This window comes from Amia ocellicauda, chromosome 16 (genome assembly GCF_036373705.1).
Source record: "Amia ocellicauda isolate fAmiCal2 chromosome 16, fAmiCal2.hap1, whole genome shotgun sequence".
NCBI classification, from domain to species: domain Eukaryota; kingdom Metazoa; phylum Chordata; class Actinopteri; order Amiiformes; family Amiidae; genus Amia; species Amia ocellicauda.
The window spans coordinates 23,878,075-23,904,767 of NC_089865.1; the positions used below are offsets into that span (position 1 = coordinate 23,878,075).

Below are 26,693 nucleotides of genomic sequence, written 5' to 3' on the forward strand. Positions count from 1 at the left end.
GCCCTGCCCACAGCTGCAGGCGCGTGAGTGCCGCTTTAAAGAGGCCGAGCTGGGGAGCGACGCCTCTGCACACAGTGACAGACAGAGACTTGCAGCCGCAAGCAACTCACCGTCAGCTCCACAAAGACACGTTTTGAAGAGAAGAAGTTTGATCATGTCACTTTTTGCGAATATGCTATATGCCTCTTGCAGAAAGCAGGTGTTGGTGCCGGAGAGCGCCTGTGTGTTGTGGAGGGCAGCCGGCTCTCGCAGCCACTCCAAGCTGTCCACAAACCAGGCGTTGGATGTGCCCGCGGACGAGAAAGCCCTGCCGGAGATCTTGATGCCCCCCCCGAGCACAGCCGAGCACCACGGGCGGATCAAGAGCCTCAAAGAGATGCCGGGACCGAGCACCATCAGCAACCTGATCGAGTTTTTCTGTCGAGATGGGTTCAGCCGGATTCACGAAATCCAGGTAAGACTATTGTTGTTTGTGTGTGAAGTCTTTTTCTTATTTTTGTTTGTCATTGAAGGTGAAAAAGAGAACAACAGGGTTATAATTGTAGCTAACCCCTCCCCCTCCCCCCCCCCGCAACATTGAATTGATAAACACTTTTTTTTATCAATTATTTATCAAAAAGAAAACAATTTGGGACTTTGAAACACTGGCCAGTATGGCTAATGCAAATGCACACATACACGACTCCAGATGTTTTTCCTTCATTCACAGTAAAATATGTCTGGAGTTTATAGCTTGTTTTGCTATTACAAATACACGATTGTGTTTATTGTTTTACTAGTCCAACATATAACTTGATTGTAATGCAGGTCACATTCGCATTGACTGTGGGAAAGACAACACTGCCTGTGAAACTGGACCCCTTTTGGGCATTCATACAGACCTTGGATACTTTACCAAATCTGTTTCTTAAATGCTTTTACAGTTAATGTAGTAATGTACTGAATGCATGCGTAAACGTATTCCATTCATTAGGATAGCTCGGTTGTTTGGGTGCTTTAAGTTCTGCCAATAGTTTATCGGATACAAGGGAGACATTGTGTATTCCTATATATTCAAGTTCTGAAACTTAAATAATTCTATCCAGATAAAACAGATAATTGAATTAACCTAGAGATGGAGCTTCTGTCTTGTGCAGTATATATAGGCCTTGTACTGGCTGGCTGCCATGTTGGTTGTTTCTGTGATGGATATGTTCCAAGTAAATGGTTTACCTCTTCTGACATGTGTGGTCTTGACATTTCAAAATGCCCAGTTAATTTATTAGAAGGACTATTTTATTTTCACCCTGCCTAACACTTGCCTATTGGACAGTCCTGTTGTGAACCTGCGTATTATGCGTGTGTGTATATAGTGGCTATAGGAAGTATTCACCCCCCTGGACTTTTTCACATTTTGTTTTGTTAAAACTGGACTTGACAAAAAATGAAAACCTCAAAAGTCTTCATCAGATAAGTATTCAACCAATTGCCTTCACAATTCACACAATCAGTTTAATTGATTCCATCAGTATGCAATGAAAGTGGTTCACATGATTTTAAATTAAATTCATCTGTCTGTAAGGTCTCACAGTTGTCATTAATTCAAAGCAAATATACTACCATGAAGACCATGGAGGATAAACAACAACTCTAGGATAAAGTTGTGGAAAGGTATAGGAGAGGGATATACAGTTATATCAAAGACAATGAATATACCTTGGAGCAGTCAAGTCCATAATTTCTTAGCACAGAACGTGTTACAAAAGTGAGCCGCTGGTTAAGAAGGGCATTGGTTTGAGAAGCCACCAAGAGGTGTTCTGAAAGACCTACAGCATCCTATTGCTGAGATAACAATAGTTCAGGGACAAGAAGTAGTCCTTTATTTGGAAAAATCCTATGTAAAATCCTGCTTGGAATTTACAAATAGATGTGCAAAAAGAATCTGTGATCATATTAAACAAAAACTATTATTTGGTCTCAATGGAATGCCTTATGTTTGGTGCAAACCCAACATAGGGCATCACCCAAACAGCACCATCCCTGTGAAGCTTTGTGGTGGCGGCATCATGTTATGTGGGTGCTTTGCAGTGGCAGGGACTATAGCACATGTTAGAAGATAGAAGGGAAAATTAATGGAGCAAAGTATAGGAATGTTTCTGAGGAAAACCTGCTGCCCTCTGCAAGAAAGCTACAGGCACTTTTATGCAGACCAGACCGGAGAGAAAGATACTAACAGTGCCCGTGATGAGTAGAAGTTTGGTTTCTGCCTGACAACTGCTCAAGAAGACCCATATATGCCTGAACCAGGTACAATTAAGGCATATGTAATGTTTAATATATAAGGGGGATTTGTAAGATGTATCAAGCCCAAATTGCTGGTGAAAACTGCTTCTTATCACACCCTGTTCTTCTAGGTATCAGGGTTGAACTATAGCACAGTACCGTAGCACAGTCAAATATTGCCAAATCTAGATGTGTAAAGTAGGTAGAGACTTATCCCAGCTGACTCCTAGGTGTAATTGCTGTCAAAATGCTTCCACCAAGTATTAACTCGGGGGGTGGAGACTTATCCAGTATTTCAGTTTATATATTTTCACAATAAAAATGTTTCACTCCTTAACAGTGTGGAGTATGGTGTGTAGATAAGCAGAACAAATCTAAACAAAAACCAACTCTGAAATCCTAACCATTAAAAAAAAAAAAATATATGGAATTATTTGTTTGCCTCATTGCTATGACTCTCATGACCTTCACGTGGGGTCCTCACCGCTGAGCTTCTCCTGGTCATAATCGGCTAATAACATGAGCTGGATTCGATCTGGCATACCTCAGCTATGTGCTTTTAACCACTTGAGAAGGCCAAAATCTCAACCATTTCTAAAACTCGTTTCATTAGCTCCTCCCTTCTCCATAAATGCCAAGCAGCAATCGATGCAAAACAGAATGTGCAAATACATTCGTAGTCCATTCAGAGTAGTTATGTGCTGGACAAATATTTATTTAATTTACACAGAATTATGTATATTAATCAGAGAATTATGTCTGTTTTTTTCAAGAATGTAATAATACTTCCCAGTTCATAGCTAGCAGTTTGATGTATTTCTTCTTTTACAAGACGCAGACTCTAACTCTAACTCTAACTCCAGAGTGTGGATCTCCAGAAACAGTGTGTGGCTCAAATAACTTGAGCAAAACCCCTCAGTTCCTTCAGAAGTTAGAGGTGCTGAATTTACTGCTGTTCCAATGGAGTTCACCCTCTCCCCTTGCTTTTGTTTTTCCAAGCTGCAACATGCAAGGCAATACGGCAAGATCTTCAAGTCCCGCTTTGGTCCTCAGTTCGTGGTGTCCATTGCTGACAGGGACATGGTGGCCCAGGTGCTTCGGGCAGAGAACCGGGCACCTCAGAGAGCCAATATGGAATCCTGGAAGGAGTACAGAGACATGAGGGGCAGGGCTACAGGACTAATTTCTGCGTAAGTATCCATACAAATACTCTGAGAATAGCAACACTGCTACTGGTCCCTTGTACCTGCCACTGCTAAAGTTCTCTAGATGTTTAAGATCACCGATTTGTTTCTTGCATGCAACATTTATCTTCCCTTTGCTTTCCAATACAATTTATATTTCTGTTAAAAAAATAATATGAAACAATGGGCTGAAGTTTTAATGATCAATGCAATGAGTGCTAAAAGAGGACATTGAGAGAGCTACATTTGTATTATATCCTTAATTGAATGCCTCCTTTTAGTTTTGAGTCTGATTAGTGGGATATAAATGGATGTCAGACACATCAAACACTGGAATACATATGATTATCTAAACATACACTTGCTGTGGCTTTCTCCTCCTTTAAATTGCCACTGATTTTAATCCATCATACCATTACATTTTTCTCCAGTGATACTTAAAATGGTTTTCCCTTCCCAATTTCTTGTTCTTGTTCACACCCATGTTGAGATGAAAACATAATGGTCCCTATATCGGTGCTTCCAGAAAATGATTGGTTTATGTTCTCATATGCTAGTAAGAGTGTATTAGTAAAGTATCAGATTTTGGTGTTCCGTTGTAACATTTTAGTAACTTTTCAAACTTTTCATTTCAATCATGGCTACTGTAAATACTCTAAAGGAGAGCTCTTTGTTTCAGGATGTGCCTTTTAAACACTTAAAACCATAAAAGATTACACCTAATGACCATGGGGTTTGTCTTCCCCGTAACAACTGTTTGGTGGTAATGCGACTGTATGGCTCCGTGTTCACCGGGACACTTTGAGATGGTACAGAGTAGGCATTAAATGGAAAGACATTAAAATATTTATCAAGCATTATTTACACCATTGCCAAATTGAGCCCATTTTCACTGCAATCATTAAGAACATAAGAAAGTTTACAAACGAGAGGAGACCATTCGACCCATCGTGCTCGTTTGGTGTCCGAAGAGTCGCTGAAATCCAGAGAGAGATGTACCTCCAATCAAAAGGTGTTTATTACAAGCAGCTGTAAGGAAGAGGTTCAAGAGGCAATCTCAAGAAGTCTTAGAGAAGTTACAAACTACAGGCACTTTTATGCAGACCAGACTGGAGAGAAAGATAACAGGGCCCACATGTCTGTCCCGTGATAAGTGTAAGTTCGGTTTCTGCCTGACAACTGCTCAGGAAGACCCATGTATAGTCAAACCGGGGAGATTTAAGGCATACGTAATGTTTAATATCAGGGGGATTTGTACAATGTATCAAACCCAAATTGCTGGTGAAAACTGCTTCTTATCATACCCTGTTCTTCTAGGTATCAGGGTTGAATTATAGCACAGTACCGTAGCACAGTGAGACAGTGACCTTGTTTACACAGACACACAGGGAAAGAAATGCAGTTCTTCAGTGTCCATAAATAACTAATTAATGCAAGGATCCCATCCAGTCTAATTTTGAATGTTCCCAAATTGTCGCTTCAACCACATCACGGGGGAGTTTGTTCCAGATTTTGACACCTCTCTGTGTGAGGAAGTGTCTCCTGTTTTCTGTCTTGAATGCCTTGAAGCCCAGTTTCCATTTGTGTCCCCGGGTGCGCGTGTCCCTGCTGATCTGGAAAAGCTCCTCTGGATTGATTTGGTCGATGCCTTTCATGATTTTGAATCAAGTCCCCACGTAGTCTCCTCTGTTCCAAGGTGAAAAGATTCAGTTCCCTCAGTCTCTCCGAGCAGGACATTCCCTTCAGACCTGGAATAAGTCTGGTTGCTCTCCTCTGAACTGCCTCTAGAGCAGCAATATCCTTCTTGAAGTGTCGTGCCCAGAACTGTACACAGTATTCCAGATGAGGTCTAACTAGTGCATTGTACAGTCTTAACATAACTTTCCTTGTTTTAAACTCTACACTTTTGACAATATACCCTAGCATTCTGTTTGCCTTTTGTATTGCTTCCCCACATATTTGGATGGAGAAAGTGAGGAGACCACATAGACTCCTAGATTTTTCTCATGCATTACTCCATCTAGATCTGTACCTCCCATAGTGTAATTATAGTGGACATTTTTATTACCTGCATGCATTACCTTGCAATTGTCCACATTGAATTTCATCTGCCAGGTGTCGGCCCACAACGGAATGTTATCGAAGTCCCTTTGAATAGCCTGTGCTGCCAAGATTGTATCTGCTGAGCCACCTATCTTAGTATCATCTGCAAATTTGACAAGTTTGCTAACTATTCCAGAGTCCAGAAAATTAATATTGATTAGAAAAAGCAAAGGCCCTAGTATTGATCCCTGTGGAACTCCACTAACAACCTCACTCCAGTTAGAAGCAACTCCTCTAATCGACACCCTCTGTTTCCTATACATCAACCAGTTCATAATCCATCTACTTACATTACCCTGAATGCCTACAGCTTCCAATTTGAGGATCAGTCTTTGGTGTGGAACCTTCTGAAAAGCTTTTTGGAAATCAAAGTATATCATATATGCTATCACATGATCTACAGCTGCAGTTGCATTTTCAAAAAATTCAAATAAATTAGTAAGACATGATCTGCCTCATCTAAACCCATGTTGACTATCTCCAAGAATATGGTTTTCATTAAGATGCTCCTCTATTTTCTGTCTAATTTTTTCCAACATTTTACAGGTGATGCAGGTGAGACTGATTGGTCTGTAATTTCCTGGCTCAGTTTTGTCCCCTTTCTTGTGGATTGGTATGACATTTGCTGTCTTCCAGTCTTCCAGGGCACATCCCCTGTTCTAAGTGTCATTTGGAATATTTTAGTTAGTGGCCTAAAAATAATTTCCCTAATTTCTTTAAGTACTGTTGGAAATATCCCATCTGGCCCAGGTGATTTGTTTGTTTTTAATTCTGCTAGTCCCTTTAGTACCTCCTCCTCATATATCCTGATCTCCCTTAGGATTTGACTGGACTGATTGTTAACCTGTGGCATGTTATCCATCTTTTCTTTTGTAAAAACCTCTGTGAAATATTCATTTAGAACATCTTGCTACATCTTGTTCATTTTCCAAGATACTTCAATTTTTGCCCTTTATCTGTCCTCCCTTATTGTCCTCTTGCTGTTGTAATATTGAAAAAAGCTTTTTGCATTAGTTTTAGCTCCAAGAGCTAGGTTTCTTTCTATTTCCCTCTTTGCTTTCCTGATCCCTTTCTTAAGATCTCTTTGCAGCTCAACATATTCTATGTATTTTGTCTCTATCCCTTTTGTATGCGCTTTACATTATTTTCTTCCTTTTGAAGGCTTTCCCAGTCTATGTTTGGGAAATTGAAATCCCCCATTATAACAGCCACATCCTTGCTACATGCAGTCCTGATTACACTGTACAATGCAACATCTTGCTGAATATCTGAGTTGGGTGGTCTGTAACACACTCCTACAACTAATCCTCCAGATCTCTTGTCCAAAAGTTTCACCCACAAAGATTCTGTTCCGTTTCTGGGATCTAATTTTAGTTTTTCTGCCTCAATGTCATTTTTCACATATAATGCTACCCCACCTCCTCTTCGATTTTGCCTGTCTCTCCTAAACTGTGTGTATCCTTCTAACTTGTATTCATCCCCATCATTTTCTGTAAGCCATGTTTCTGTCACTCCTACAACATCATAGTCAGATGTCAGCACTGTGGCTTCTAAGTCCAACATCTTGTTCCTTATACTCCTGGCATTGAGGTAAAAACATTTCGGGACTTTCCTACAAGCGGGTTCCCTTTGTTTTCTTTCCTTAGAGGAACATCTCCCATTGTCAGAGCTCCCTGCCCCCCTGGTCCCTAGTTTAAATTATTCTCAATTTCTCTGCCCATATGCTCTCCCAATGCATTAGCCCCCTTCTGTTTAGATGTAGACCGTCCGGTTTGTACAGGTCCCATCTATCCCAGAAGAAAGACCAATGCTGCATAAACCTAAACCCCTCTTCCCTACACCAAGATTTCAACCACGTGTTAAACCTTCTAATCTCTGCCTGTCTCCCTGGCCTGGGACGTGGTACCGGAAGTATTTTGGAGAAAACTACCATGGAGGTTCTGCTCTTTAGTTTTGTTCTTAACTCTTTAAATTTGTCTTGCAGAACCTCTGTCCTACCTTTTCCTATGTCATTGGATCCAATGTGGACCATGACCAGTGGATTCTCCCCGGCTTTGGCCAGTAGCCCGTCTACTAGGGAGATCTGCAACCTGAGCACCAGGCAGGCAAGATACCATGCGGGTCTCCTTGTCACTAGAACACACTGTGTGATCTACACCTCTAAGAATTGAGTCTCCTACTATAACTACCTCCCTCTTCTGGGGGGGAGTGGGTACCATGGTGCTCTGGTGCTCAACTGCCCCCCAATCACCCTCTGAGCTGTCATTGTCCAACTCGGTGTCCAGCAGTTGGAACCTGTTGGGCAATTCTAGCTCTTGGGGTGTCTCTAGGGGTTGTGCACGCCATGTTCTGTGGTTACGACCTACTGTAACCCAGCAGTTCTCTACGCTGTCCTGCTCTAAGGTCTCAACTATCATAGGTTTTGGCATGCACACCATCTCTCTCATGGGCTGATTGACCAATTCTTCTATATCCCTAATACAGCGCAGATCAACAAGCTGAGCCTCAAGATCACGAACCTTGATCTCTAGGATTTCAACCTGTCGACAACGTTCACAAATGAAACCATCTTGGATGAGTTCATCCAGGAAGGCAATCATTCTGCAAACCTGACACTGTAGTGGCCACATGCTTCTAAATGTTATTATTATTATAATTTTTTAGTCCCTTGGTTCCTGTTGCCTAGTCAACTGCTTAACTTTTGTGACCGAGAAACAGCACAGCTCTTTCTCAGCAGCTGCATTAAGTAGCTTTTGTCTACCTGCCCCCAATTCACACCTAACTGGCCACACCTGGCTCCTCCTGCAACAGAATTCCTGCTAGTCATACACAAAATCTCCGTTCTACAACCTGTTTACTTTCACCAACTCAGCAGCTGAACTGAATTGACTTCAATTTAGGCAAACTACAGACAATGCTAATTTCAATTAAGGCAAACTTAAAACAAAATCAGCAATGCTAAGACTGGTCTGAAACTAGTCAAACAACAACAACATGGCTGCCTCTCACCTGTACTTTCCTGTGTCTCTCTGTGGCAACTTGTAAATACTTCTGTTTTTTCTTGTTGTGCAGATTTCCACAGTTTTGCACAGCTCTGCAGAAATCCACTGATCCCATTGGTGGAGCAGTGCAGATCTGTGCATAACTGTGGACATCTGCGCTTCACGAACGTGACCTGTAAATGTCCACATCCACCTTTTCGCTGTGTGGATCACGAGTGTTTCTGCAAGATGTGGGGAGTTTGGAGGCTGTGACGCAGATCGCCACGACAAGGATTTCAGATCAGTCGTAGTGATCAAGGTTAAGTTATTGGATAAATAATGTGCTAGGAACAAAACAAGTAAGTCTGACTGGTTACATGTTATGTCTTTCAGAGTTTGGTTCAAGTGCTTGAATTTCAGCTATAATTATGTCCAGTTGCATTTGCACTTGAAGCCAGCTATGGTCCCAATGTCCGTCTTTTAAGTTAAAACATTTTTTTGTTTATCGGTGTTGTTGCTTAAATCAGGGAGGGCGATGACTGGCTTAAGATGCGCAGCGTTCTGCGCCAAAAAATGATGCGTCCCCGTGATGTTGCAGTCTTCTCTGATGATGTTAATGAGGTGGTGGCAGACCTGATCAAGAGGATACACACCCTGCGCAGCGAGGAAGAGGACGGGCAGACGATCAGGAACATCAATGACCTCTACTTCAAATATGCCATGGAAGGTTAGACATTAGCTGCATTGGGGGGTATGCAAAACCAACCCTAGAGGGCCTAGGAGTTCCTCTTTTTATTCCACTTCAGGTCTTGATTAATTAATCTCATTGTTAACATAAGTCATATTTTACTATATTACCTGTATTGTAAATAATTAGTTGTTAATTGAAATGTACTTGTAAAGCCTCCAGGAATCCAGCCATTGAGGACTGGAAATGCCCAACCATGACTTAACCCCAATACTGGTCCTGAATTGCCTCAATCCAGCAGATTTTGACAGTTGCTTTTAAATTAAAATAAAATACTTGGAACATTTTATTTCTTATCCAAGAAAAGAAACACACACCAGAATACCATTCAGGACTCATGCAAGGATCCGTGTTCCCTGAATGGAACAATTTGACTTTTGACAAATTGATCAGATCCTAATGTTTACAATCAGGTTGAGACTAATTTATGAAACTGGATAGGTCTTTCCAGGAGCACAGCTTAAAATACATAGAAATGATGATCTGTGAAATTATTTTGTGAAGAGAACATGCTTTAGTGTATGTAGGCCAGTCCTGAGGCTTTCTTCAGGGTTCGTACGGTGCTTGAAATCCTTGAAAATGCTTGAATTTTAAGGTGGCATTTTCAAGGTTGTGAAAGTGCTTGAATTTTGAATTAAGTGCTTGAAAGTGCTGGAATTTTGTGAAATATATATTTTTTAATTTGGTAATCACTGTCATAATAAATGGGCAATCTGATTAAATGAATTAACTTTGGGATATAACTACAGTGGTTGGAGAGAGCCAGTTGATTGCTTTATGCCACGGCCAATGCGACTCCTGTTTGATCTGTCGGTGTGTTTTGATGTGCTGCGACTGTGAGGCGCTGAGACAGCGTGGCATCAGCTCCCAATGTTGCAAATATGCCGGAAAGCTGCCGTTTTAAAGAGAGGTGGCTCGATAAAATTGAATATAAACTGGTTAAAACAAGGTCCACATTTGTCCACATGTATTTGATGGTATGACAATTCCTCTTTCTGTGCACATCCATGTATCTGCACATCAGCGTCACGTGTGTGCGTGTGCAATGTACATTCTATGTGTGAGTTCGCCCCCCGCGCTGTCGAGAGTGAGTTTTGAAATTTTCTTAAGTTGCTTAACTTTTCTTTGTGTATTAAGACTTAACAAAATAGTGTATAGGTTTTCTACAAGTATATAATATAATTGTGCTTGTGGATTTAAATAATCAATGTAAATTAGACTAAATAAACATATAAAAGTACTAGAATACAACAGAATAAGCCATTATTTTTCAGACATGCACAGCAATAAGCACAACTGCAACCAAGAGACAGAATAATAATAACAGTTGCATATGTGTATTCAATTGATCATTGTACACAAAATACAGTCAATAAACATTGATTTAATTAGAATTAAATAACTAGAAAGATAGATCGATAGAATATGCTTTTTCAGACTAGCAAAGCAATAAGCATACCGGTAGAACAACCACAACAAAACGAGAAAGAGACACTTCGCAGGGGAGGAGTGTCATTCAGCACTGGCACAGGGCAAAAACAAACTAAACAATTTCTAAAATTAGGTAATCGCTTAACCCTAGCAAAAACAAACTAATTTGTCCTGTACAAGGTATTTACAATATATATTGCCGGTATGTGGACATGTTGATGGTTTAGTATTCGTATTAAATTATTATAATGTGTAATTCCATTTAAAAACATAAAGAAGCAGAGACCAGCAGATACTAATGCAAAGTATTTGTAGCTGAGGGAGATTCCATAACATAAAGACCGTCACCGTTTACTAGGTTAAGGATATAGGAACTTATACTTGGTTGTTTTGAAGAGAATAAACATGATGATGTTTTGACAGTAAGTGAGCATACTGAATATACATGGATTGACTCGTAGACTTTTGTTATGCTCTATTTTACATTTGCTCATTGAATGTACATAGAAGTTCAATAAAGAAAAGTTTTGATGTAGTTTTATGTTTGCATGTTTTACAACAATTGTCACTAAAGCTTTAATTCAAACTGAAGCTACTGTGTACTGGTGTTCACTAAATTTGACTGATTGCAAGATTGATTTATATTGATTTAATATCAACCTGATTTAAGCCAGATAACAACACAATGCCAAGTGTACATGAAGGCTCTCATTAAACATTTTTGGTGTTACACCATAATAACATCTAATAGTGTGGTGAAATTATAATTTCATGTGCTTAGTTCAGTGCAGAAGAGTGTGCATTTTAGATTTAGTTTACCAAGGCTGTGAGGTGCTGGAAAAGCTTTGACCAGGCACCTTGAAAGTACTTGAAAAGTGCTTGAATTTGAATTTTGAAAAGCTGTATGAACCCTGTTTCTTTTAAATACTTGCCTTGATTTTACCTCATCACTTTTTCAGGAGTGGCTTCCATACTGTATGAGAGGAGGCTGGGCTGCCTGGAAGCCCACATCCCCCAGCAGAGTCTAGAGTACATCGCTGCCCTCCACCTGATGTTCAGCATGTTCAAGACCACCATGTATGCAGGAGCCATCCCCAAGTGGCTTCGACCCATCATTCCCAAACCTTGGAAAGAGTTCTGCAGGTCCTGGGATGGCCTGTTCAAATTCAGTGAGGAACCTCACTCTACTAGGGGGGGAATTCTAGGGTTAAATGCACAGTCTAGTGCCCTTTTAATCAGGTTCTCGATGGTTACAATCCCGCTGGTATTATAGGCCTTCATCTGCATTAGACTAGCAAAAGGGGTTTAAATGAGTACCTTTGAATTGATTTGCTGGGGTGACAGTTAAAACACTTCTAATCTGTTCAATTGGATACTCTTATGTCCTGCGATAGACAATAGATTATCTTGTTTTTCCTTCATCTAACTACAGAGGTAGCAACAAATTAACACAGAAGCAAACAAGAATAAAATAATAAATGCTTTTTTAGATCAACAGAGTTGGAACATTAATGGGTAAAACAGGAAAAGAATGTGGGTGTAGTGCATTTAGGTCCATTTGGTGAAAAGGCTGTCTAAAAAATAATTTAATAATAACCAACATTTTTGTGGATCCCCAACACAATGTTACTTAAAGAACTGTAGCTCAGTCCAATTAGCTGCTTGTTGTAGCAGCTGCCTTGTAGACATGCTCAGAACAAAGACTGAAATGTAATCCAAGGGTTTTGGGTAGCAATGATGTCACTCACTATTGGCTTGTGTTCCTTTCTCTTACTGCATTCCACTAAATGTCTGACAGGAACAGGATTATGAGAGAGGGATGAGGGGGATGGGGGCAATGGCGTAGGTTTGGTTTCAGAATTGGGGGGATGCATCCACTATGCCATTGGGGACGGGCACACATTGTTGGGGGGGATTATTAAACGTTCTCTCAACACTGGGGGGACATGTCCCCCCCCATGCCTATGAACATAGGATAATAAATATACTCTTCAAGACAAACATTGGAGCTTTTGAAATAGATTTATTAATTATAATTATCTTTAATTGGTTCAATTGAACCACTTGTCCTTCCACAAGAATGATTGTTCAGTTACACATAAGAGTGAAAATCCCTAAAACATTTTTGTGTACTACTGTTTATTCAGTCATCTTGTGCTTTGGTTTTGGTTCGTGCTAATATTTGAAATGCTGCTCACATTGTGGTTCAAAACTGAACAGAGATCGAGCTGGTGGCCATTTCCCTAAAGCAATGTAAGCCAAACCAGCATTGTTCGATCATCATTAGAGCAACGTTTCAGTTTTTATAAGTCACAAACACTCACAAAGTGCCATTTGTGAGATACAGGTATGAAATGGAATGGAATGGTTTTTTTTTTGTTTTGTTTTTTGTGCAGGCCAGATACATGTGGACAGGAAGCTGTCTGAGATCAAAGCTGATATCGAAGCTGGCAAAGAAGTTAATGGAGGGCTCCTGACTCAGCTTCTGGTCAGCAAGGACATGACTGTAGAGGAGATATATGCCAACATGACTGAGATGCTGTTGGCTGGAGTTGATACGGTAGGAGCCAGACAGCCATCCCACTACCTGCTGCTTTTCAGGATTCTTTGCAGCAAGGGTCTCCAGGACCAGACCAGAGGGGACCCCAATCCAGCGGGTTTATAGTTTGCCCTTAAATACTTAACTTCTAAAGACTTGGAAAGCTGTTGTCCTGATTCAGATTCTAGAACCTAGAGATCATTTGCAACAAACACATGAATACCCTTCGCTTTTCAATTTATTTTCTTAATTGAACAACAGCTAACATTTCCAGCCTTTAGAAATGAATTACCTTTAAAACTGGGTTGGGGTTCCCAAGGCCCAGGCCCAGGAGACCACTGCTCAACAGGCTATTTTTAAGTAGGCTTATAGTGCTTTTCCACGACAAGGAGCCGGTGCTGGAGCCGGTGCTCGGCCTGGGAACCAGCTGATATTTTTGTGAACCGGCCCGCTTTTCTACCGGTTTTGGAACCGAACGCTAACGTCACTGGATGTGGGTGTTCCCAAGCACGGAGTAGAAGAGAAACCCAGCAATAATAATCAGCACCGAGGCGACTGCGTCTTTAAACCCTATTTAACCATCACAATCAAACTCATTCAGCGTCACACACAGCACACACATTGTAGAAAACAACACAAAAAAACGCGAGATCACACAGGTAGCAGAAACGACAATACAACTATACGAATATGCTAAGATAACTCAGCCTTTTATTTGTATTGATGCATTAAGGGATTTACACCGATTCACTATTTCAGACTTTTACTGTATTGAATAAAATACAAGTTAGAGTTAACATGCATTCGTCACCGCGCACACAGTTCATTATGAATATACTTTGTATGAGTGGATACATTTTCATTCATTTTGTGGCGTATTTTTACTTTTATTCTTATTTAAAAAACAATCACTATAGGCTAGCCTATTGATTATGGATGCGGCTGTTTGGGGGTATTTGCGGCGCAGTCGCGGGCAGATCAATAAACTGTCGGACGATCTCAGGTGATGTTAATGGTTTGATGGGAAATAGTGCTTATTGATGAAGTCTGGGATGATGGTCCCAAATCACTGTTACATTGTCCCTGTTGCCAGACACACAGCTATGCTCTTATGTTTTGAAAGTCGCCCTGGATAAGAGCGTCTGCTAACAGATACACAATAATAACAATAATAATAATAATCCATTGTCAGCACTGCTGGCGTGTGAGCACAAAGCGCATGACTGTAACAGATCGTACTGTGTATTTGATCTTCTCTTACTGTACAATATGTATGTTTTGTGCAATTCGCCCTGTGCTGAGAAAATGAATGTATTCATAAATTCCAACCCGGGACACATGACTCGTAGGGGCGCTGGATTCAGCGTAACATCGGACCAGATAATGACCAGTTCATTAACAAACAACATTTCTGTTCAATCTATATCGTCGCATTAACTCTCATCATCATAATATCGCTGTAACACGTCTTTCCTGTCACGGAAGCTCAGTCGTCTCTCATTGCTGCCATTTGCCAACTCCTAACTAGTTAGTTGACCTGGTGAGACCATATTGTCACTAAAGTATCTCTCGCTATCTCTCCTGTTTGCTGCTGATTTCGCTCATTTCTCTGCTCTGATTTCTCGTCTCTGCTGGCATTCTAAACATGGCGGCTGAACTCCGGCAAATAACTTTTTGTGTAGACGTCTTTACTCCGCCCCCCGGATTCTGACGTCACTGGTTCTTAGGTTCCAGACCAGCAAGTTTTTGGTGTCAGAAAGTGTTCTTTTGCGGTGGAAAAGCAAAAAATGGTTCCAAATTAGGCACCGGCTCCTTGTCGGTGGAAAAGCACTATTAGTGTGTTTTGATTTGATTAGTTTGTTTGGTCTGTTATGCAGATCTGAATGTCTTGCATTGTATTCAGACTAATAATTTTAGTAATTACAGATGATGCTCCCTGTAGCATTGGTCACAGGGTTGATAAGCCTCTTTACTAGGCCTCCAAAGTCAGTTTGTCAGTAAAGCTGTATTGGAACCAAGTTTTCCAGTGGAGAAAAGCTAATGTGATTTAGGTTCTCAAGTGGGTTAAGCGATTTTCACAGTAATAATGGAAACGGGGTGACTGGGGTTCATGTTAAAAGTTGATCTTGGTTCAATTGAGGACATTGAATTGAGTTTATGTAATTCAGTATTGCACAATGTAAGGAACAGCTCACTGTGTACCTGCAACTAGAGATAACTGTCCATTTTGAAGTTTAAAAAATATTAAAGAGAACCTGCACCATGCCAGTCTGGTCAAAGGTGCATTTACAGCTGGATCAGGACAAGGAACCGCTGAGCTTTTGTTAAGCTGAAAAGCGTGACCGTCTGCAGATCACAAAGGCAGATGACCTTTTGCTTGGCAAGCCGATGTTGGAATTCAGAGATAACTGCATTCAAAGGTTGATTTAAGTTTATTTAGGTTGCTTGGCATATATTTATACTTTCCTACAGTGTTCTGGATGTGTGTTTATTACGTATGGCATTCATCTCAGCTGAGGTAGGGGTTAAAAATTTATATAATTGAAGAGTTTATTCAAAATCACAGTGATCTTGTAACTTAAAAGAAATTCAAATGTGTAATAATTGTGACTAAATTGAGTCAAACTATGATCTGTACTGAGTGCCTCGTCCGCACTGTCCCTCTTTCTCCAGACATCCTTCACTTTGTCCTGGACCACTTACCTGTTGGCCAGGCACCCCGATGTGCAGCAGGCCATTTATGAAGAATTGGTGAGAAATCTGGGACATGACCAGGTGCCCACTGCAGAAGACATCACCCGCCTACCACTAATCAGAGGCCTGGTTAAAGAGACCCTGAGGTAGGTGTTGCTACCAGCACCTGGTTTCCATTATTTGTGACAAGGTTCTAATGATACACAAACCATCTTGACTGCTGGGATGTTTTCTGTGAGAAGTTTAAAATGACAATAAAAAAGGGGGATTTGCCCCTTTTATAAATGAAGAACTGGAAGAATTCTGTATCAATTAGAAGAAGGAAGGAAAAAAGGAAAAGTAAGGATGTGAATTCCTGATCTTTCTCAGTTATCTGATGAGGAAAATGTTATTAGTTCCTATTTTTTTCTTATAAGTAATATATATAGTTCTCATAGTCAACAAAGCTTAGAGGATGCTCGTATTCTCTGCATCTTTCCAATACTTCTCATACAACATGTAAATCATTCATTGTGTTATATCCACTTTTGAATACTGCTTTCTCTCTTGGTTGGGCAGAGTCTTGAAGGCGATGTGTTGCTATCTTTGTAAATACTTTGTATTTATAGTTCTTCAGATCATTGTCTCCTTTCTTGTGAAGGAAAATAGCGGTTGTCTTGTTACACTTATCTGGTATTTGTTTGATCTTGAGACACTTTGTTAAACTTTTTGCTAGAAACTTCTCAGTTTCTTCTGCAGCTTCTTCACTGATACCATTTCCATTATTCTTATCTTATTTACGGCATAGTATACTACTTCTGGAATTGCATCTGGTATTTCACGAGTTTTAATTGAGACCTCCTCTTCTTGACTGCTGTCATCAGTACTATATAGGTTTTTGTAGAATTCTTCCACTCTTCTGATAATCACATCTGTTTTTTATTGTTGTGCCATCACTGGTTTTTAGGGCAATGATTCTTCCCTATATGGAGATGTTTTGTATTTTTGATGTTCCCATTATTTTCAGTGGTTTCTTTAATTAGGTTGCTGTTAAACTTTCTTACATCTTCAGTAACACACATCACTTACTGTTTTGCACAGCACAATGTGATCAACTTTTGATTTAGGGTCTTGACTGTTTCTTAATTTTCTTCACAAGTTCCCCTTTTTCTTGTGAGATCTTATTGTGAGATAGAAGCAAGTGGAAACATTTTGGGGAGGCAGTGGATTGATATGGGCTGATGGTGATAGATGTATTTGTATACATACACCCTGGGAACAACACATTTTTGTTTTCTATAGCAAAATACTGAAAACTACTATACTTTTCAGTTATGACCATTTCAATTAATAACAATTCAGTCGTAACTCATCAATTGTATATAGACTAAGATTTTCTGATATAATTAGGCAGCCAAATTAAAGATTAATTTGTAACTAACCCCTGTATATACTTAAGCCCTCAAGGAACAGAGCCCCTGTCAATATTATGTTGTGATGTGTTATCAATCTATACAAACTGATAGTTTAGATCAACCAATTGTCGTGACCCCTCCACCTGAGAGTATTTATGGAGTCTACTTAAATGGAAAACTCATGTTTACAGTTTTGCAATTATCAGCCGGGTTGAAGGTTTCCTCTATTTTAGGCCCTAGTTCTGTTAATATTTAACATCACTAAAAATTATTTCATGCACTTATATGCTTTGAGTTTTCTTTTATAAATGTCTTTAATTCAAGCTGTGCTTTTGACTTGCACAATTGGATTATTGGCATGTCAGGCTGTATTTTCCACCTCAGGTTTAATTATGAATGCCTTGTGAATCTTGGTGTGTTACAATAGAATATCAAAATCCATGAGATGGTGGTAAGAGATGTCAGACAAAGTTTGGAAAGTCTCTGTATTTCTCTACACAGGCTCTTCCCAGTGTTGCCTGGAAATGGGAGAATTACCAAGGAGGACATGGTCGTGGGAGGTTATCTTATTCCAAAAGGGGTGAGTTCATCTTGAGCAAAATGTACTGGGGGCACCCTCAGGATTGCAGGAACAGGACTAAACACAGCTTTGTTATTTGAAGCTTTCTAATTTCAACTGTGTGTTTGGATTATTGGTGGGTGTTAGTACCGGGACCAGCAGTGCACTGCAAGTGGAACGGTTCTTGCACTCCCAGTCAAAGGTTTTAGAACACCTACATTTTTCCCAAGGGCACCAAATCTGTGTGCTTCTCTTTAATCCCATGTTTACTCTTCACTGTTGTGTTGTGTGCTAATTGTTTGGTATCCCATGAAAGCTGAGATGTCTGAATGAGACCCCGATACCCCTTCCCCCCGGGAGCAGAGTGCGTGTTTAACCCTCTGAATGATGGCGGGCGACACGGAAACTGTAAATCGGATGTGTTTGGGCATGAAATGCACTGGTAACCAAGAGCATAAGCTTTCAAATGATGTGCGCATTGTAGGAATACAGTGTAACTTCTATGCACAGGAGCTGTGGGTAACACTGCCAAATAATGCTTAAGAGGGTGTAGTAACACAGTATATAACTGAAAAATAATGTACATTTCAGAGTTCAGGTTACCAAAAACTTTATTTTTCACCTGGCAGTTTACCGCTTACCTTTGTAATTATTCACTGTACTTGAACTGCTTAAATTTCAATCAAAACTGGAAAAATGTGGGGTGTTCTAAAACTTTTGACCTGTAGTGTATATTATGACCTCCCAGGAGTACCGGTACCACCGGGAGATAATCCTGTCATGATTCATTGTAATGTTTTGTTATTTAGATTACATATCATATCAGGATAATTTCAATAGGCAAACCACCATGTTTTATTGAAAGAACAGACAAGATGTACACTTTAAATACATTAAACTGATGTACTAGTTTTCTGTAGTTTTAGTCTGAGCACTTCATTAAATCAGCTGCTGTACCTGCAGCACACAGCACAAGAACATGTCATCAGTTGCAGGACAGAAGCACTTCACAGTTAGTGTTTGGGTTCAGTATACCTTGTAAAGTACCATGGGCATGGGAACTGGGGAACCCAGTTGCAGTGCTGGTGGGATGGTCAAGACAGGGGGGGTCAGATATCTGCAGAACAGGGCAATCACTGGTAAGGCAAAGACGTGGTCGTGGGCAAGGGTCAGGCGATCAGGCCAGGGGAAGAGCAAAGTCGTGGTCGGGATGTCAAGGAAACAAGGCTTAACAAGGCATGGGGAGAATGCTTGGAATTGTAGTGATGCAATGACAAAACTTCACGATGATTGAGTGTTAGTGATCGGTTTATACAGTGAGGGAAAAAAGTATTTGATCCCCTGCTGATTTTGTACGTTTGCCCACTGACAAAGAAATGATCAGTCTATAATTTTAATGGTAGGTGTATTTTAACAGAGAGAGACAGAATAACAACAACAAAATCCAGAAAAACGCATTTCAAAAAAGTTATACATTGATTTGCATGTTAATGAGTGAAATAAGTATTTGATCCCCTATTAATCAGCAAGATTTCTGGCTCCAAGGTGTCTTTTATACAGGTAACGAGCTGAGATTAGCCCGTTACCTGTATAAAAGACACCTGTCCACAGAAGCAATCAATCAATCAGATTCCAAACTCTCCACCATGGCCAAGAACAAAGAGCTGTCCAAGGATGTCAGGGACAAGATTGTAGACCTACAGAAGGCTGGAATGGGCTACAAGACCATCGCCAAGCAGCTTGGTGAGAAGGTGACAACAGTTGGTGCGATTATTCGCAAATGGAAGAAACACAAAATAACTGTCAGTCTCCCTCGGTCTGGGGCTCCATGCAAGATCTCACCTCGTGGAGTTTCAATGATCATGAGAACGGTGAGGAATCAGCCCAGAACTACACGGGAGGATCTTGTTAATGATCTCAAGGCAGCTGGGGCCATAGTCACCAAGAAAACAATTGGTAACACACTACGCCGTGAAGGACTGAAATCCTGCAGCGCCCGCAAGGTCCCCCTGCTCAAGAAAGCACATGTACAGGCTTCAGAGGAGGACTGGGTGAAAATATTGTGGTTAGATGAGACCAAAATCGAGCTCTTTGGCATCAACTCAACTCAGCTTGTTTGGAGGAGGAGGAATGACCCTAAGAACACCATCCCCACTGTCAAACATGGAGGTGGAAACATTATGCTTTGGGGGTGTTTTTCTGCTAAGGGGACAGGACAACTGCACCGCATCAAAGGGACGATGGACGGGGCCATGTACCGTCAAATCTTGGGTGAGAACCTCCTTCCCTCAGCCAGGGCATTGAAAATGGGTCGTGGATGGGTATTCCAGCATGACAATGACCCAAAACACACAGCCAAGGCAACAAAGGAGTGGCTCAAGAAGAAGCACATTAAGGTCCTGGAGTGGCCTAGCCAGTCTCCAGACCTTAATCCCATAGAAAATCTGTGGAGGGAGCTGAAGGTTCGAGTTGCCAAACATCAGCCTTGAAACCTTAATGACTTGGAGAGGATCTGCAAAGAGGAGTGGGACAAAATCCCTCCTGAGATGTGTGCAAACCTGGTGGCCAACTACAAGAAATGTCTGACCTCTGTGATTGCCAACAAGGGTTTTGCCACCAAGTACTAAGTCAAAGGGGTCAAATACTTTTTTCCCTCATTAACATGCAAATCAATTTATAACTTTTTTGAAATGCGTTTTTCTGGACTTTTTTGCTGTTATTCTGTCTCTCACTGTAAAAATACACCTACCATTGAAATTATAGACTGAACATTTCTTTGTCAGTGGGCAAACGTACAAAATCAGCAGGGGATCAAATACTTTTTTCCTTCACTGTATATGGAGCAGACAACCAGGTTGGGAGGTGCAGGGCAAATGAGAGCAGAGGGTGATTGTATGAGTGCACAGGAGTTTCTGGAATGTTGATTGAATGATTGCGATGGGAGAAGTGACAGGTAAGGAAGAGTGATGGTGACATCTAGTGGGGAAAAGTGGAAGTGCTTGGGTTGGGAGAAGAGTGTTGGTCTGTGGCCGTGATTTACCTGAAAATTATGCAGTTGGCATGCAAAGGAAATTTTAAATTTTAAATTCCACCAAAACTAAAATAAAGAAACTATAGAAATGCCCTTGTAAACTTTATTTAATTAGCTTGTAACAAAAAACATCAACATATTCATTAAAAAACAGAGCAGTTAGAGGTCCTTATTTATTATTAATAATATTATTATTATAACCAGTCCTTGTTGGCCGATAGTATTTCTTAATTTCATTCCATCTCAGGTTACTCAACTAATTACTCCGTTGAAGTCATTATTGGAATAAAAAGTCTCATCTGTTTATTCCACGTCTTACACAGTTACTAATTAGTATATTTTAAACTGAGAAGGAACATAGTCACTGAGGAGTGGAATTGCCTACTCCTGCCTTACACTCTGGAAAAGAAAGGAAAAAAATATATAAAAATAAACCTTGCAAAATAAAGATAAAGAACGAAATGAGAGGTTTCTGCACAATGCAGAAGTTAGCCTTAAGTTGGTCTTCTCAACAATCAAATCTAGGGCTGACAGAAAACCTCTCTCTCTGCCTGACAGACCCAGCTGGCTCTGTGCCACTACTCCACATCCCTGGAGGAGGAGTGCTTCCCCTCAGCCTCCACATTCCGCCCTGAGCGCTGGGTGAGGAAGGACACCAACGACCACGTGGACAACTTCGGCTCCATTCCCTTCGGCTATGGCATACGCAGCTGTATTGGCAAAAGAGTGGCAGAACTGGAGATGCACCTCGCACTTGCACAGGTAAGAGGCAGCGGCACAGCTCTTTCACTGATAACACCCAGGCATAGCTTTTGTATGATTTATTGCTGGCCTTAAATTATGTTTAATAGTATCTTTGTTTACTTGTCAAGATCCCCAAGTGAATTAGGGTAGAATTGTAATGAAAACCTACGTCCTTCATATCAGAAGGCTATTGACACTTGATCTTTCTGGAAGTAAACCTGCCTGAGCAATAATGAATGAGCACATGCCCAGGAAGTATTTACATTATGTTGAACTGTCCCATAATATGCAGTGCATAAGATTCATGAGAAGGATTGGGAAATGCCAGGCTGTGGACTATAAGGCTTGTGCTCCATGCAGGAGCTTTTAGTGGTTGATCCATTTAGGAGCCCAATAACCCAGCAGTGGTCATTTTGATTGATTTCTTTATTTTTGTCTCAGGTGCTGCAGAAGTTCCGGATAGAGGTATCGCCATACACAACAGAGGTTTTTGCCAAGACTCACGGTCTGTTAACACCTGCCGCCCCTATTAATGTCCGGTTTGTTGATAGGCAGTAGTGTCAATGGCCACGGACAAATTCACCTGTCATACCCGAAAAGTTGTAAGATGAAGGAAACAAGATTCTTTCCTTCATGCCATTTATAATACCCATATAGTAGGTGTACTGTGAATTTCCATTTTCTTTTGTACAGGAGGCAAGTGGATTTTGTCCTCTGTCTTTAACTTTGTCACTTTGTTACAATAATATCCAGCAGATTGCTAAAATGTTTCCTAGTAATCCATTTCTACAATTCTGAAAATGTAAGTTGAATTGTTTAAACTAGCTGTAGCAAATAGTTCTGTAGCATGTTACAAAGGTGTTGTGTACCAGATGTCTGAACATCTTTCCCCCTTTTGTGCACCAAAGTTAACTTTGTATTTCATGACATAGAACTGGTTTGTTGACTAGATGAAAGCCTTGCCACTTCCATTCTCAAGGCAAGGAAGGATTGGGTCGTTCTAACTGTAATTAGTTTATAATTATTTGTGTACTTTTCAAATTTAAAATCCAACTCCTAACACTCTTTCATAATATATAAGTGCCTACAAATAGCATAACTGAGTACTTATGGGAAGTCATTAAATGGGGATTAGGAAGGAATGAATAATCTGCAATGAGTATGTGTACTGTAGCAGGCTTGGTTATTGTTTTCCCTTTATATCATAGAGGGAAACTCATGGAAAGTGTAGGGATTCATTCACTTTAGTGTATTTGTTCCTCTTCCCATTGCAGATTCCAAGTGTAACCATTTGCATATAAATGAAGCTATGCAGAACGAAAGTTAATTTGTGTCAAAAACAAAAGGCTGAACTGTTGCAAGAAAGGGTAATGGATGGGGAAACAGAATAAAAGCTCAAAGTTACTGCAGATAGTATATAACCTTGGCCAAGAATTCAGGTATTCACAGTGGTCCACACCAGAGGCTGAGGAGAGGGGAACAAGGTGAATACAATAGTGTCCAAAAGCTTTTTTCTGCTGCAGTGTAAACCTGCATAAATGCATATGGTTATTCTCTGGACTTGAAAAGTTGTACGATTATATGATTTGTCTTTTCCATTTGTCGAAGATTCATATAACCCTGGATAAGGAAGCAGTAAATCCAGAATGTATTTTTTCTACATCAATCTACTTCTACTTACAACCTAAAATGTTTTGGATGCTCTCTGAAGGCTAACACCACCCCTCCAAATGTGTCTTAATTGTGGCTTGCTCTTGTGGGTAAAGGTGTTCAAACTGTTTTAGCCCGTGGTCCAATCAGCCAGTGCAAACATTTTTGCAGACCACCCAGCTCCTCCAGGCCTGGTGACACAATACATTCTCTTATCTCTAAATGCAAGTAAAACCACCAATGCACTTACCTTCTCCCAAACCTGTGGCATGCGTGGCCAGAGTGGCATGCAGAGTCGTATAGGTTGGCATGCCAATTGAGCGACTATCTGCATTTTGTTTTTGTTTTTTGCCTCAAATTTTCTAAACTGATTGGCACTACAAAACCAGTCAGTGTATTTGGCAGTGACGGCACTGCCTCTTTCCTGTTATAATTAATTGTGATCAGCAATGGACGTGTTTGTTGAACAAGTGCGGGAAAGCATTATGTTTACCGTGATCTCCTGTATCAAATGGAGAAATGGCCACAAGCATTCATATTTAACACTTCAACAATTAAAAACTTCAATAAGTTGGCAAAAGAAAGCTGTACATTCTCAAAAATAAATAAATTATGCCTTTGATTATAGAGCACATTTGTACACACTCATAATCACGGTAGATTGATACCACTGCAAACATAAGTGCCACACAATGTATATTAAAACACAAAATAATATAGAAGGGTTACTAATGCAGCCAAATGAACAAACTTCTTTTTCTTGTATGTAACAGCAGGGCAATGGGAGAATCTGTGGGACTTTGTTTTGGGGGTAGATGGTGATTTTAATGGAGTTTTTAAATCTTACTTCTGCATTATAATCCTCAAAATTAATGCATGATGAAATGTGATTCATGCATTTTACTGCACTGTAGCAATACTGCAACATTTAAATTATGTATTTATACTGAGACATTTTACTCCCTCAATAAATAGGCGGACAAGGAATACTCAGGACCCGATTTAACTGGAATAATACCAAAATAGTTTATTCAGCTACAACGAAGAGCTCCGGAGATGGTCAGTCGGCAAGACGCATCTACAGTTTTTCTAAAGAACATGCTATCATGTAGAAGAGGACTCCCTTTGGTTGCTGGGCAACTAGATGACATCAATGAGGTCTTCTGTTCTCTCTATGGCCTTGGATGAAAATTGTTTTTCTGAAAATCAACTACACAGAACTACTGCAACTGTCCTCTCCGGAGCGATACACAAAAGCTTAAATTTATACATGGGTTACACAATCTTGCTGCAACAATGGTGCGAATATAATATATTTGGCATTCAGACAGGGCACTGTCCAGCATCAGTATTAATTGTATGATGCACTTATTCTTTAATGTTGTGACATGCTTTGGCATGGTGTTCCACCATGTACAATTAAGATTGATTGATTTAATTTGAATGAGGATTAAAGATTTGGCAGTGGATGCAGGTGGTGGGTGGGTGGGATGGTTCTATCTGTCCATAGTTTTCAGATTTTTCTGTATTGTGGTTTGTTTTGTTAGCATGTTTGCTTAATAACTTAATAACAACAAAAAAATACATATAAATATTGTTTTTTAAAAAAAATTCCCTTTAGTCCCTGTATAAACTTTTATATCCCTAATTTATCATTGGCACCCTTTGGTAATTAGCAAAGTATACAAACCAGACTTTGGGCACTCCAGCCAAAAAAGGTTAGTCATCTCTGCCTTATCCTAATGGGATGCATAGTGTTGCATTGTGAACAGACTGTGTCTATCAATGGAGCATCAAGTGGGAATAGCTTACTCCGGGCGGTAAGAAAAAATACATTGTCAATGAAAATCATTAAACAATCATTATTTCTGGATCAACCTGCTGCATAAGCCCGCAGACACCTGAAGGGTTCCAGTCTGTTTATTAATACACATTTGTCCCACTATTTTTACAGGCAAGATCTGTCTAAGCATGTTCCGCAGGTTAGTGATATACACTCACCTAAAGGATTATTAGGAACACCTGTTCAATTTCTCATTAATGCAATTATCTAACCAACCAATCACATGGCAGTTGCTTCAATGCATTTAGGGGTGTGGTCCTGGTCAAGACAATCTCCTAAACTCCAAACTGAATGTCTGAATGGGAAAGAAAGGTGATTTAAGCAATTTTGAGCGTGGCTTGGTTGTTGGTGCCAGACGGGCCGGTCTGAGTATTTCACAATCTGCTCAGTTACTGGGATTTTCACGCACAACCATTTCTAGGGTTTACAAAGAATGGTGTGAAAAGGGAAAAACATCCAGTATGCGGCAGTGCTGTGGGCGAAAATGCCTTGTTGATGCTAGAGGTCAGAGGAGAATGGTCCGACTGATTCAAGCTGATAGAAGAGCAACTTTGACTGAAATAACCACTCGTTACAACCGAGGTATGCAGCAAAGCATTTGTGAAGCCACAACACGTACAACCTTGAGGCGGATGGGCTACAACAGCAGAAGACCCCACCGGGTACCACTCATCTCCACTACAAATAGGAAAAAGAGGCTACAATTTGCACAAGCTCACCAAAATTGGACAGTTGAAGACTGGAAAAATGTTGCCTGGTCTGATGAGTCTCGATTTCTGTTGAGACATTCGGATGGTAGAGTCAGAATTTGGCGTAAACAGAATGAGAACATGGATCCATCATGCCTTGTTACCACTGTGCAGGCTGGTGGTGGTGGTGTAATGGTGTGGGGGATGTTTTCTTGGCACACTTTAGGCCCCTTAGTGCCAATTGGGCATCGTTTAAATGCCACGGCCTACCTGAGCATTGTTTCTGACCATGTCCATCCCTTTATGACCACCATGTACCCATCCTCTGATGGCTACTTCCAGCAGGATAATGCACCATGTCAAAAAGGTCCAATCATTTCAAATTGGTTTCTTGAACATGACAATGAGTTCACTGTACTAAACTGGCCCCCACAGTCACCAGATCTCTACCCAATAGAGCATCTTTGGGATGTGGTGGAACGGGAGCTTCGTGCCCTGGATGTGCATCCCACAAATCTCCATCAACTGCAAGATGCTATCCTATCAATATGGGCCAACATTTCTAAAGAATGCTTTCAGCACCTTGTTGAATCAATGCCACGTAGAATTAAGGCAGTTCTGAAGGCGAAAGGGGGTCAAACACAGTATTAGTATGGTGTTCCTAATAATCCTTTAGGTGAGTGTAATTCTGACAATTATATTGTATTCTTACTGACACCTATTCTATGAAAGTGGTGTTGCATTGATCATCTTAAGCTAGTAAAAGGCATGGTATTCTGTATTTGCCTAATAAAAACTGTGAACCATTGAAGTTTTCATTAAAATTATTTTGCTAACTCCA

General features: G+C 40.5%; 1 protein-coding gene across 2 annotated transcripts; it reads left to right on the forward strand.

The window, feature by feature from the left end:
* The first annotated feature begins 38 nt into the window (after positions 1-38).
* cyp27c1 (cytochrome P450, family 27, subfamily C, polypeptide 1) lies at positions 39-26,693 on the forward strand. Of its 2 annotated transcripts, XM_066687243.1 has the most exons (10): positions 39-454; positions 3,262-3,452; positions 9,058-9,257; positions 11,669-11,878; positions 13,106-13,269; positions 15,922-16,088; positions 17,838-17,916; positions 21,485-21,688; positions 22,112-22,175; positions 24,296-26,693. In XM_066687243.1, exons 1-10 carry the CDS (start codon positions 155-157, stop codon positions 24,430-24,432), a joined length of 1,716 nt encoding a protein of 571 aa, XP_066543340.1. In that variant the 5' UTR covers positions 39-154; the 3' UTR covers positions 24,433-26,693. The 2 variants fall into 2 exon arrangements, with proteins under 2 accessions (XP_066543340.1, XP_066543341.1); XM_066687244.1 differs by lacking the exon at positions 24,296-26,693 and having other exon boundaries at positions 40-454; positions 22,112-23,950.